Consider the following 13,900-nt stretch of genomic DNA (forward strand, 5'->3'; position numbering starts at 1 on the left):
AGGTGAATTTGATGTCTAGATAGTTAAGAGAACTACTGCAGTAGAGTCACCCTCATCATTGTACTGTTAGTTGTTTTGTGGACATTTAACCATCCAAAGAGCTTAAGTAGTGATTTCCAAATACTGGTGGAGGACTGGCTACAGCAATACACACAGACATTCAGACCCTGTCACTAAAGGTGCTGATGCACTAGATCTGTGGTTATATGGAGGCTTCTCTACTTTTTATTTTATTTTATTTAAAAATTTTTTAAATCTATATTTATTTATTATTATTACTATTATTATTTTTTTTTTTTGAGAAAGAGACAGAGTGCGAGCAAGGGAGGAACAGAGAGGGAGACATGGGATCTGAAGCAGGCTCCAGGCTCCGAGCTGTCACACAGAGTCCGACGCAGGGCTCAAACTCACGAACTGTGAGATCATGACCTGAGCCAGAGTCAGATGCTTAACTGAGCCACCCAGGCACCCCTCCTTTCTATTTTTTAAATAATGAAAGATATATAACTGGTAATGAAAGATATATAATTGATATGTAATTGGGCTGTAAAAATATTGGATGAACGGACTAATATACCATATTAACTTTTTGTATTTTTCCTTACAATACTATTCAGATACATACATGTAATATTTGATAAACAATAAGGACCAGTTGGCCATTGTATATTTTATAGATTACATTGGAAGATTCTGGTCAATTGAAATAATGCTTTAAATAGCAGTTGAATGACTCCTATGTTTAGATTTTTGATGCTTCAATACTATTCAGTAGTATAGTTCAGTGTTTCGTATGTTAGTGCACTTTATCTAGCTCTTTTATTTTTAATAATAACTTACCGATCACAGGACAAATTTAGAACAATGACTAGATTCTTTCTTCTTCATATTATTCTGATAAATCTTACTATGTTCTAGTATAGGGAGGTATATTATTACTTTCTTGCAGAATGGGATTGTCAGAATGGATTTAATAAATGTTTTCTTCCTTTTCTTTAGCGTTATTCCTCTTTTAAGAGAATCTGTTGGCATATTAATGCAGAGAACCCCTCCAGTGTTGGAAAATACTCTGCCTCAGTGCTATCAGAGGGTAAGTTTCAGAGCTTCCAAGCCATTAAATTTTATGTTGTTTCCAAGCTGTTAGGGTTTTTAACTTTTACAAATATGGGTAGCATATGTATATAATTTAGTATTTCTTCAAGATTGAATGCTGACCATGAATGCTATTTACACAAACCAGAATAAAATCATTGGAAAATACTGAACTTTACTAAGGAAAATGTGGTAGAACTTGTCCCCTTTTAGAATTTGAGCAGTTCTTTTAAAATATAGGTATGAATAGCAGATGATATAAGCATTTATTCAACCTGTATTTTTTGAGCTCCTACTTTGTGCCGGGTATTCTAATAAGGTACTAAGGATATAAGAGTAAGCAAGACAGACAGTGTCTCTGTTCTCGAAGAGTGTACGGTCTAGTGGGGAAAAACAGGCACTAAATACCTTGAGAAGTAAGAAAATATCCATGACGTTACTATAATAGAAATAAAAGAAAGTGATGTGGTAGACATGGATGGTTACCTTAGATTCACTAAGGAAATTATATTCAAGGAAATCGAAACCTTGATGACATGAAGGAGCCAGCCTTATGAAAATCGTGGAGGAGAGGGTTTCAGGCAAAGGAACAGTTTATGCTTAGCGCAGAAGTTCTGTGGCTGGAACTAATTTTGAGTTGTGAGGAACAGAAGAAAAGGCTACTGTGGCTGGAGTGTAATCAACAAAGGGATGACTGGCTGGAAAGGCTGCAGAGAATGGTAGGGGCCAGATCATACAGAGATTTTGGTCTTACCAAGAAGTTTAGATTTAATTTTAATCCAGTGGGAAGCATTAGAAAATTTTTAGGCAGGTACAGTGTCCTAAAACTTATGTTGTTTTTTTTTTTTTTTTAATTTTTTTTCAACGTTTTTATTTATTTATGGGACAGACAGAGACAGAGCATGAACGGGGGAGGGGCAGAGAGAGAGGGAGACACAGAATCGGAAACAGGCTCCAGGCTCCGAGCCATCAGCCCAGAGCCTGACGCGGGGCTCGAACTCCCGGACCGCGAGATCGTGACCTGGCTGAAGTCGGACGCTTAACCGACTGCGCCACCCAGGCGCCCCTAAAACTTATGTTTTTAAAAGATTATTCTGCTTGCTACTGGAGAACAAATTCTAGAGAGAATGAAAGAAAGAAAGCCAGTGATGAGGCTGTTGTTATCTATGTGGGGAGAAATAGTGGCTAGGACTAAAGAGGTAGCAGTGAAGATGGAGGTAAGGACATATTTGGGATACATTTTCAGAGATGGATTATAAGTGGAGAGGAGAAAAAGTATTGCCTCTCAGCTAGGTAGATGCTGATACCATTTGTTAAGATTAATGTTGTATTGATGTAGGTTTGAGGATGGAAAATCCCCCAAATCAAGAGTTCTATTCTGAATATGTTAGAATTGAAGCACCTACTATTGGTATAGGGGAAATATAAATGCAGTGGTTGGATATGCAGATCTGGTGTTCAGGGACAGATTAGGTAGGACTAGAAAGAGTTTTGAGACATCAGTATATGAATATTTGAAATATTAGGATTATATGAGATTACCTTGGGAGAATTAAGCGCTCTTCTTTTTTTTTTAAATTTTTTTTTTTTCAACGTGTATTTATTTTTGGGACAGAGAGAGACAGAGCATGAACGGGGGAGGGGCAGAGAGAGAGAGGGAGACACAGAATCGGAAACAGGCTCCAGGTTCTGAGCCATCAGCCCAGAGCCCGACGCGGGGCTCGAACTCACGGACCGCGAGATCGTGACCTGGCTGAAGTCGGACGCTTAACCGACTGCGCCACCCAGGCGCCCCTAAGCGCTCTTCTTTTTACCTTTACTCTCACCTCCAGATTCACAGCACAGGCGGTAGAAAGCCAGGAAAAGGAGTGGTTAGTAAGGGAACTGGAAAACCAGAAGAGTGTAGTCTCTCAGAACTGAAGAAGGAAGCAGTAATCAACTGCCCTGAATCTTTCTGAGGGGCAAGCAGGGTAGGAACAGAGAAGTTACCATTGACTGGCATCATGAACATCGCTAATGACCTTGATAAGACCAGTTTCAGAGGAGTTTGGGGAGGAGAGCATGATTTGAGTAGATTAAGGAGAAAATGAATTGGGGAAATTAGGGATAGTAACTAAGACTATTTAAGAAGTGTTGCTGTAAAACCCAATGTTTGTAGCAGCACTATCAACAATAGCCAAAGTATGAAAAGAGCCCAAATGTCCATCGATGGATGAATGCATAAAGAAGATGTGGTATATATATACAATGGAGTATTACTCTGCAATCAAAAAGAATGAAATCTTGCCATTTACAGCTGCATGGATGGAACTGGAGGGTATTATGCTAAGTGAAATTAGAGAAAGACAAAAATCATATGACTTCACTCATATGAGGACTTTAAGAGACAAAACAGATGAACATAAGGGAAGGGAAAGAAAAATAATATAAAAACAGAGAGGGGGACATAACAGAAGAGACTCATAAATATGGAGAACAAACTGAGGGTTGCTGGAGGGGTTGTGGGAGGGGGGATGGGCTAAATGGGTAAGGAGCACTAGGGAATCTACTCCTGAAATCATTGTTGCACTATATGCTAACTAACTTGGATGTAAATTAAAAAAATAAACTAAATACAAATTTAAAAAGAATAATAAAAAAAAATTTAAAAAGTAAAAAAAAAGAAGAAGTGCTGCTGTTAAAAGGAGCAAAGAAATGAGGTGACAGCCTGGTATGGATGTAGTATCAGGCAGTATCAGTTTTTATTTATTTATTTATTTTTTTAATTTTTTTTTTCAACGTTTATTTTTTTGGGACAGAGAGAGACAGAGCATGAACGGGGGAGGGGCAGAGAGAGAGGGAGACACAGAATCGGAAACAGGCTCCAGGTTCTGAGCCATCAGCCCAGAGCCCAATGCGGGGCTCGAACTCACGGACCGCGACGCCTGGGTGGCGCAGTCGGTTAAGCGTCCGACTTCAGCCAGGTCACGATCTCGCGGTCCGGGAGTTCGAGCCCCGCGTCAGGCTCTGGGCTGATGGCTCGGAGCCTGGAGCCTGTTTCCGATTCTGTGTCTCCCTCTCTCTCTGCCCCTCCCCCGTTCATGCTCTGTCTCTCTCTGTCCCAAAAACATAAACGTTGAAAAAAATAAAATAAAATAAAATAAAATAAAATAAAATAAAATAAGATATTTTAGAACAGTGCTGTCCCATAGAACTTTCCCCAGTAATGGAAATATTGTATAATCTGCACCATCCAGTACAGAGATCAGAAACAGCATGTGGCTATTGAGCACTTGAAGTATGGCTAGCACAACTGACTTTGTTAATGTATTTTAATTCTCATGTAGTTAAACAGGCACATGTGTGTAGTTATTTCTGTATTACACAGCGGAGTTCAGGAGCATGTTTGTTATTGATAGGAATGGGCCATCCTAGAGGAAGAAATCGATGGTATGGTAGTAAAGGTGGTTATTGAAAGAATGAAGTTCTTAAGAAGAAAAAGGATAGAACTGAAAGCCCTATGGGGGAATTCGGTGTAGAAGGAAGCCAGGGGTACTGTATCCCTGGAGGGGGGGCCAGAAAGTGCTGACATAGGGTTCAGTCAGTTAAGCATTGACTTTGGCTCAGGTCATGATCTCATGGTTCCTGGGTTCAAGCCCCGTGTCGGGCTCTGCCCTGGCAGTGTGGGGCCTGCTTGGGATTCTCTCTCTCTGCCCCTCCCCTGCTCGTATGTTGTCTTTCTCTTTCTCAAAATAAATAAAATTTAAAAAAAAATGTGCTGACATAGATGAGGGTCAACTGGTGGATTTGGTGGTATAGGATAAGGGATTTTCTATGTACTTTTATTTTCTTTATGATTTATAAGGCAGTGTAATCAAACAAAAAAGCTTAGAAAGCCAGAGGAAAAAAGAAGAAGGTGTAAAAGGGGGTTTTTTTTGAAGGAGGGAAGGTGAAGTGTTGCCCATTTTGACATTTGTGGTTATGATTGTAAGGTAGGATAGTCATCATAATTATGACTAATTATGAATAATTAAGAGAAGGGAGCAATTTATTGACTGTTTACTATAAAGCTGGTTCCTGTACTAAGTATTTTACATATATTGTTTCTGGTCTTCACCATATTTATACAGGGTAAGTTTTATCGTCCTTTGCATAGGTAAAATTGAGGCTCGGAGAATTTAACTCATCCAAGGTCACAAATGCTAGTGGCTGAACCAGCATTCTACTCCTTATCCATCTGACTCCAAAGCTCATGCCCTTTCTGTTCTACCACACCATCAGAGTAGGAAAAGCAACACAGATTTTCATCTGTAACTACAGTTTCCCCGTATTTTTTAATGTGAGGAGAGTTACAGTCAGTTTCTCTAGGAATCATTCCTTAGTCTTACTACAAGAGTACTTGCTTTCTTAGAGGTAGAAGAAATCTATTCAGTTGGTTATTTCACTCACAGTATATCCCCTGAGGATGCCATTTAGAAAAATGTAGGGTGATAATCAGGTTCTAGCCACTACATCATCAGAGTCCTGAAAGAGGAAGAAAAAGTCCACCTTGACCTCTTTTCCCAGTAAAAGCAGTTTTTAAAAAGGGCATGGTGGGTAGTGTCTCAAATTTCCTACCAACTGTCTTGGAGTTTATAGAAAATAATGCCTACGTTCATCAAATTCTGATAAAAATGAATGTTTTTGATAGATCTAAGTTCCACTTTTTCTTAATTAACATCCCAAATGGATTACTTAAAAATCAGAGAATCTCAGAATTGAAAAGGATCTTGTCTTTTTGGTAATAGGCATTCTAACAGGTGTAAGGTGGTAATTCATTGTGGTTTTGATTTGCATTTCCCTAGTGATTAATGAGTTGAACTCCTTTTTACCTATCTGTTGGTCATCTGTATGTCTTCTCTGGAAAAATGTCTATTCTAATCCTCTGTCCATTTTTTTTTTAACGTTTATTTATTTTTGAGGGAGAGACAGAGCATGAGTGGGGAAGGGGCAGAGAGAGAGGGAGACACAGAATCCGAAGCAGGCTTCAGGCTCTGAGCTGTCAGCACAGAGTCCAACATGGGGCTTGAACTCACGAACTGCAAGATCATGACCAGAGCCAAAGCCGGATGCTTAACTGACTGAGCCACTCAGGCACCCCTGTCCATTTTTTAATCAGAGAGTTTGGTTTTTTGCTATTGAGTTGTAGGAGTTATTTTTATATTTTGTATATTAACCCCTACATATTCAATTTTTAATGGTCCTTTCCCACATTTACTTTTTTTCTCATATTACAGCATTTTCTGTATTTCCAAAAACGTATCCATTTTGTTTAGGTTTTCAAAATCATGTTTTTATTTTGTGTGTGTTTATGTATATATATTATACACACACATAGACACACACACAATTTACTGAGCAACTTACTTGGGGCAGGAATTGTTTTTAGGTGCTAAGGATACAAAACATAAAAAAAACAAAAATACATCCCTGCTCTTATTGAGCTTAAGTTCTCCTGGAGAGACAGGCAATAAAAATTATAAATAATATAAAGGAGTAATGCAATATGTGACAATATGCTCTAAAAAGTAAAAAAAAAAAAAAAAAAGCAGAGAAACATGAAAGTGAAAACATTTTTTTAGATAAAGTAACAGAAGACCCAGAGCACAGAGTTACAGTAACTTACTGAGATGACATTTGCCTAAAAACCCACACATAGTCGAGTGAGTAGAAATCAGGAAGGGAGGTACACTGCAGTCAGAGGGAACAGCAAATACCCGGAGGCGGGAGTGTGCCAGACTTTTCAGCCAGTGGTGAGGATGCTGGTTTAGCTGGGGAAGAAGGAGCAAGGCCAGGGCAATAGGAGATGAGGTGGTCAGGTAAAGGGGGGGCCATGTGACACGGGTCCGTGTAAGTCATCGTGAAAACATTGGTTTTTGTTCAGTGTAAGATGGGAAGTCCTTGGAGGATTTTGAACAGGCAAGTGGCAGCATCTGACCCAAACTAACAGGATCGCACTCGGGCTACTGTGATGAGAATAGATGGAAGAGGTGCAAGAATAGAAATAGAGCAGTTATTAAAATATTTTATTATTATTATAATTATACTTGAGATAATAATACTTGATGTATACTTGAGATATATTTGAGATATAATCCAGACTTGAGATAATGCTGTCTTCAGCTAGGCTGATAGCAGTGGAGATGGTGAGAAGTGTTTGGATTCAACTTTTAAAATCTGTTGTGTGTAGTTGGTTTCCCTTTTCATTCTTTTTTTTTTTTTTTCTTTTTTTTTTTTTAAACCTCCATCAGAGGTTGTCTTCCCAATGGTTGTCAGCTTAAGGACAACCTTAAGGAGCCATTGGAAAAACTTAGCGACTTCTCTCTCTTTTTTGTTATCACATGATTCAGAGAAGGGTTTGTGTTGGCATTTAGCTCCTTGGGGACTTGGGGATGCAAAGGTCTTGTAGTTTCTGGCACAGTGAAGAACTGTCCTGTCCAAAATATGCCCCCTTTAAGAAATACTGACTTCTCTACTTCACTAATCTTTCAAAGAGCTACTCTTTTGATATTGTGAATTCTAACAGTTTCTAAATCTCTGGTTCATTAATTTCTGTCCTTTATTTCCTTCCTTCCAATTTCGTGGAGTTCACTTTGTTGTTCTAGTTTCTTAGCTCATTTGTGTTCTCTGATCAATGTATTTGAAAAGTGAAAATTTCCATCTAGGTGCTCTGTTAGCTATACCCTACATATTTTGATAGGGCTTCATTCATATTTCCCAAACACCTGCCACAGCACATAATGAGTACCCAATAGGTATTTGCTAGTTAATTCAAATATCTCCAGCCCCTTTTTACATTATTTTTAATGTTTATTTATTATTGAGAGAGTCAGAGACAGAGTGTGAGCAGGGGAGGGATAGAGACAGAGGGAGACACAGAATCCAAAGCAGGCTCCAGGCTCTGAGCTGTCAACACAGAGCCCGACGTGGGGTTCGAACCCACGAACTGTGAAATCATGACCTGAGCCAAAGTCGGACCTTTAACAACTGAGCCACCCAAGCACCCCACTCCAACGCCGTTTTTGAACCAGAGAATAGAATCCATGTTTACTGCAATGCCACGTAATAATATGATAATATTATGGTTAATAATTTAAGTAAGAGTTTACTGAACTGTTGCATATAATAATAATTAAATAACATACATAATAAAATAAGGGGGCCCTTGTGCTTGATTACGGTGCTAATATCTGTCCTTTATATTTCAGGTGCAGCAGTTACAAGGAGTTTACAGTTTACAAGAACAGCACTTCTGGACCTTATGTTCTGATGTTTACGTTGGGACCTTGAAATTAGTAGTAGCACCTGATGCCGATGCCAGGTGGATTTTAAGCCAAACACATAACATTTTTACTCAGGTATGACTTCTTTTATTAACTTCTTAAGGATCTTTGAATTTATCTACTAGCTTAAAAAATATTTACTATTTAACAGAGTAAATACTTATATCTATCCTATCCTATGAGGAAAGTATAAAGATACTTTTTTCACTCATACTGTCAAATTTGGGATTCTAATTTTAGTTAATACTCTTAAGGAAGATATTCCTATTTACTCATTATTGCACTAATTTGAATTCTTTTAAGAAAAAGTAGATCCTCCTTTATTGTATACTCCTTACAAGGCATATTAAATGCTTTTTAAAGCCAGGAACTAAAATAGCATTTGGAATAAGAATAATGCCTTGTCAGTGGCTTTAGCTAAAAGTAGACTGTGTTAGCAGTTTTGTATGATAGCAAAGCCATAGTTCTGTGTTGATGTAAAAGCTTAATATGCTGTTGTGTTTGGGTTCATAAATTAGTCAATGCATGCCTGCAACCAAATTATTTCATTACATTAATGCTTAAGCCATCGTGGGTTGACATAGTCATGTGACCAATAACCATTGGAGGAGTGATTACTGTGTTCTTCTCTTATCTATTGGGAGAATAAGAACATCTAAGGAGAGAGTGAGAAAATAGAAATTCTTCTCTCACTCCAGTTTGCTGGAAACGTTTGGCAAAATTATCTAGATGTTGACACTGCTGCCAAAATTAATTAGCACATAGATCTAGTGAGGAACTGTTTCCATGCCTTGAAACTGTGTGCTTTAAAACTGGCACATGCCTCCTGGTGTGAAGCAGTGAGAAGCATATAACACCACCTGTGTGGTATTCTTGCCAGAGATGGTTAACGTGAATCTAATCACTAGCAAACAATCAGACAATCCCAGCTTGTAGAAACTTCTACAAGACTGTTAGCCTGCATTGTTACCAACTGTCAGTGTCAAGAAAGGGGGAAAATAACCACTAGGGGATTATGCTAGATTAGAGACTTCACAATTTTTTTTTTTTTAATTTTTTTTTTCAACGTTTATTTATTTTTTTTGGGAAAGAGAGAGACAGAGCATGAACGGGGGAGGGGCAGAGAGAGAGGGAGACACAGAATCGGAAACAGGCTCCAGGCTCCGAGCCATCAACCCAGAGCCTGACGCGGGGCTCGAACTCACGGACCGCGAGATCGTGACCTGGCTGAAGTCGGACGCTTAACCGACTGCGCCACCCAGGCGCCCCGAGACTTCACAATTAAATGCAATGCATAATCCTTGGTTGAATCTTGGATTGGAAATAAAAAAACAGGCACAGAGGAAATTATTGGGTGATTGGGAAATTCGAATATGGACTGCATAATAGTTCATAATAATTGTGTAGGTGTTGGATTTCTTGGGTGTGATAATGATATTGTGGTTATCAAAGAAAGTTCCCATTCTGAGCAGATACATGCTGAAGGATTTAGTGGCAAAGGATCAGGATGTCTGATTTTCAAATGGTTCAGCAAAAGTGAAAAGATTCCTTTTAGAGAAATAAAGGAAATGTGGCAGAATGTAGGCGATGGGTAGATAGTTATTTATCATAATATTCTTTTGATCTTAAAGTTTTTCAAAATAAAAAAGTTAAAAAATAAAAACTTTAGAGACTCCTCATTGCCACCAGGATAAAACCCAAACTTCAGCACAGCCCAATTCAGTTTTCAAGCCTCCTGTTCTTCATTCCCATGTACTTCATATCCCTCCAGACTATTTACTTTCCTGTGTGGGACAAATTGTACTCTGATCTAAAGGTCCATTTCAATTGTTCCTTTCCCTCTGAAGCCTAAAAACCCCTCCAAGCAGCATTACTTTATCCTGTGATAACACATATTTATCTGCAGGTTCCTTCCAGACATCATGATTTTGCATTCCCAATACTTAGAAAAATGTACATGTATAATAAATTTGTTGAATAAACAAATTCTTAAAATTGTATTTGAACAAAACTGTCTTTACATATGCTAAGTATGGAAAAAGTATGCTTGGGTTCTCATTGGTCTTTTTAACCACAACACAAAAATACAGTCATGATATATACAGACACACACACACACACACACACACACACACACACACACAGAAAGGGAAAGAGGGAGAGAAAAAGGAAGAGAGGGAGAGAAACATCGTTATCTTCAGACATGGACAACAGAACATAATATGCAGTTTAGTTAAGTTCAGGACCTTAGTACAAATTAAATGACATCTCAAAAAAAATAGGAAAAAAAATGAAATGATTTCTCTTCTCTAATAATGAAAAATGTATGTTAATGTTCCTTGGGGGATAAGTAATGAAATAATTTTATGTATAGGCAACAGCAAGACTTACTCTAGTATAAAACAGTCTGCTGGTACCACTTACTCTGGGATCTGAAGAACTACGTGTCTTTTCTTAACAGACACTATAATAAGTCTGTATGATTATGACTTTCATGTCATAATGAAGTGTGCAAGACCTTCACAGTACGTCTGAATCCTTCTCCCACCTCCTTCCTGTGTTAGAGGCTAAAGGAGAATGTGGCTAGCAATAACTTTGCTCTTCCCCCGTTATTTCTAGATCATCATTCTCTCCTTTACCTTTTTCTTCTGGTTCTACCATGTCCTTCCACCCCCATTGTATGAGCCTCTGTTGACCTGTAGGACACACTGTACTCTTCTGTGACTTGGGCGCTTAGTCACGGTTTTCCCTCTGCAAAGGAAATGCCACTTCTAGGTTTAGAAATGCATAAGCAGCTGTGTCTGTGCTTAGGAACTGCTGAAGTTGTAACTGAAGTAGGTGGAGGACGTTCTTCTGGTAACCCTGGAAATCTTGGCTTTTCAAATGGCTGAAGCTGAAAGTTTATTCAGCTGCTTCTTTGGTTTTGGAGACTATATTTGGGTTTTGAAATTTTTAAGCTCTGAAAAATATTTTAAGCCTTTTCATCAGCCAGGGTCAAGCCACCCTCTTCCACGCTCAGCAAACACCAGGGATTTGCAGTGAAGATGGTTCAACACGTTTTTTCTAGAGGGGAGCGGGGGTCACCCTACTGATGTTTCATCCCATCCTTTAATTATTTTACAGTTGTTTGGTGATCATTGTTTTGGTTCTGACATAGCAGAAATTGAAGTTCCAAAAGACTGAGAAGGATCTTCTCAATAATAAGTTACACTTTTTGGTTTTATGACATTTTCAGGTGTTTTTCTTACAGCTGATCTTAAATCAGAATTTAAGTAATAGTTTTTGGTTAGTAAGTTGTTCTTGCTAAACTGTATATGAAGTAACCTTAAACTGAAAGGACCAACATCAGTCTGCGAATTATAATTTTCCATTCTGGTGATAAAACTGTAAGCTTCATGACTCTTTAGAACTGTATATTAGGCATGTCCTTTTTATTCTCATTTTCCTTGGTTATCAATTAATCTTTAATGGCCAAAGGAGTTGGCTTGTTGTGCATGAAGAGAGAGTAAAACAAGTGAATTGGTGAACTTAGATTCCTTAGGGATTTTTAGTTAAGGGATAATACGATTTTTAAACTACAAGGTTTTCTGTTGGCATAAAAAAAGTTCTCTCTCCCATTCTCCCCTGCACTAACTTTTAAAAAATGAGTTATCATTTGGCAATTGAGGAGATAGAAAACTTATTTTTTATATTTGGTGTATGAACAGGAAGAGAAAGGATACTGGATTAAGACGGCAATTTAACATTTTATGTTTCTTTAAAACTTGCTGATATCATCTGTTAATTTTTTTAATATACGGTTTTGTTAGAAATAATGTTTGAAGAAAAAATCTCAAGTATGCTTCAGTTTCATTGCCCTCTTCAGTTCCACAAAGCACTGAAGACAGTCAAGCTTAAGACATGCTCTTTATTCAGTGATAGAACTTCTATCATGATTTCTTTAATCTTTTCTACTCTCCTGTGTCTGTTATGCATATTAAGTTCTGAACCCCCGCTTCCTGCTTCAGCTTTTTGTGCTGTATTCTCTAGCCTCAAAATAGAAGTTCATACTGATAATCCAGGAAGGAACCAGAAAGCCTCTTCACATGCGCAAATGGGAGTTACCCACGTTTCAGGAACCTCCCCATCCCTCCATGCTCCTGATCCCTCCCTTTCTGACCATAGACCTCCCCCAGCCTCATGTCTGCTGGAGGGTAAGGGTAGCGAGTGGGAGAAGCTACCTACCCCTTTCCTGTTTGTAGATGGTTTTAATCTTAATTTTTATGTATCAATTCTGCTTCCCAACTCTTCAACTTTTCCTTATCCAACTTTACATTTTTTTCATTGTATGTGCACCTTCTGAGGAGGTTGGAGCAAACAGCCGTAGGATGTGAGGCAGACAGGTCCCTAGGTTTATTGTTTTTAATTAATCCACAAGGTTTAAGCTTTCATTGGTTGGTTGATGGAGGGCAGAAAATAATAGCAGTAGCAAATCACCTTTATTGAGAGCCCACCAGTGCCAAGCATTTTGACAGGTGCTTAACATAATAATCTAGCCTTACAAAACAGGTTCTATTATTTGCAATTTTTAGAAGAAGGAACCCGGGCCCAAGTTATTGCTCATGACTTACAATTTCATCACATTCACCAGGGTGCCTGGCTGGCTCAGTTGGTTGGGCATCCGACTTTGGCTCAGGTCATGATCTCATGGTTCATGAGTTCAAGACCCGCATCAGGCTCTGTGCTGACAGCTTGGTGCCTGGAGCCTGTCTCGGATTCTGTGTCTCCCTCTCTCTGTGCCCCTCCTCCACTCATGCTCCGTCTCTCTCTTTCAAAAATGAATAAATGTTAAAAAAAAATTAAAAAATAATTTTATCATATTCACTCGCTGTTTCACTAATTCTGAGATGCTTTCGTTTTACATGCAAGAGTAAGGCAGTTTTCAACACTTCAGTTTAAAAGGATAAAGTCAGGGGCGGCTGGGTGTCTCAGTCAGTTAGTTAAGTGTTCAACTTCGGCTCAGGTCATGATGTCATGGTCTGCGAGTTCAAGCCCAGCATTGGGCTCTGTGCTGACAACTCCAGAGCCTGCAGCCTGTTTCGGATTCTGTGTCTCCTTCTCTCTCTGCCCCTCCCCCACTTACACTGTCTCTTAAAAATGAATAAATGTTTAAAAATAAATAAATAAAAGGATAAAGTTAATATTATATATTCAAAAACTAAAAAGTAGAAAGCTTCTGTAGAATTTGGTAGAGAACACAAACCAGAATTTTCTGTAGCCATTTTCCTGTTTACTTTCCTAATTTTTTAAAAGTTTCTGAGTCATTTGTCTTTCCACAACAGTGAGTATTTATTGAGGATTTTCTAAGTCTATGGCACCAGGTTAACATTTATTTTCTTAGCAGTGCACGTGTGTTAAAAAATAAGTCTTAGTTTTAAAAAGTGTTGACTGAGTTCTGGTTTATATTACTCTCATGATATAAGATACAATGAATATTATATAGTTTTCACTTTTTAAAGACAATCCCC

General features: G+C 38.4%; 1 protein-coding gene across 1 annotated transcript in view; it reads left to right on the top strand.

Moving 5' to 3' along the window:
- The window catches only part of SLC30A7 (solute carrier family 30 member 7), an 85,981-nt gene that overhangs the window by 68,254 nt on the left and 3,827 nt on the right, over window positions 1-13,900 (top strand). Inside the window, exons 9-10 of the mRNA XM_086717693.1 lie at window positions 1,000-1,090; window positions 8,319-8,468. Coding sequence (XP_086573819.1) covers window positions 1,000-1,090; window positions 8,319-8,468 — 241 coding nt within the window. The remainder of the gene's footprint in view (window positions 1-999; window positions 1,091-8,318; window positions 8,469-13,900) is intronic.

The sequence above is a fragment of the Puma concolor genome, chromosome C1 (assembly GCF_028749965.1).
Source record: "Puma concolor isolate L17-30 chromosome C1, mPumCon1.1.hap2, whole genome shotgun sequence".
Lineage (NCBI taxonomy): Eukaryota > Metazoa > Chordata > Mammalia > Carnivora > Felidae > Puma > Puma concolor.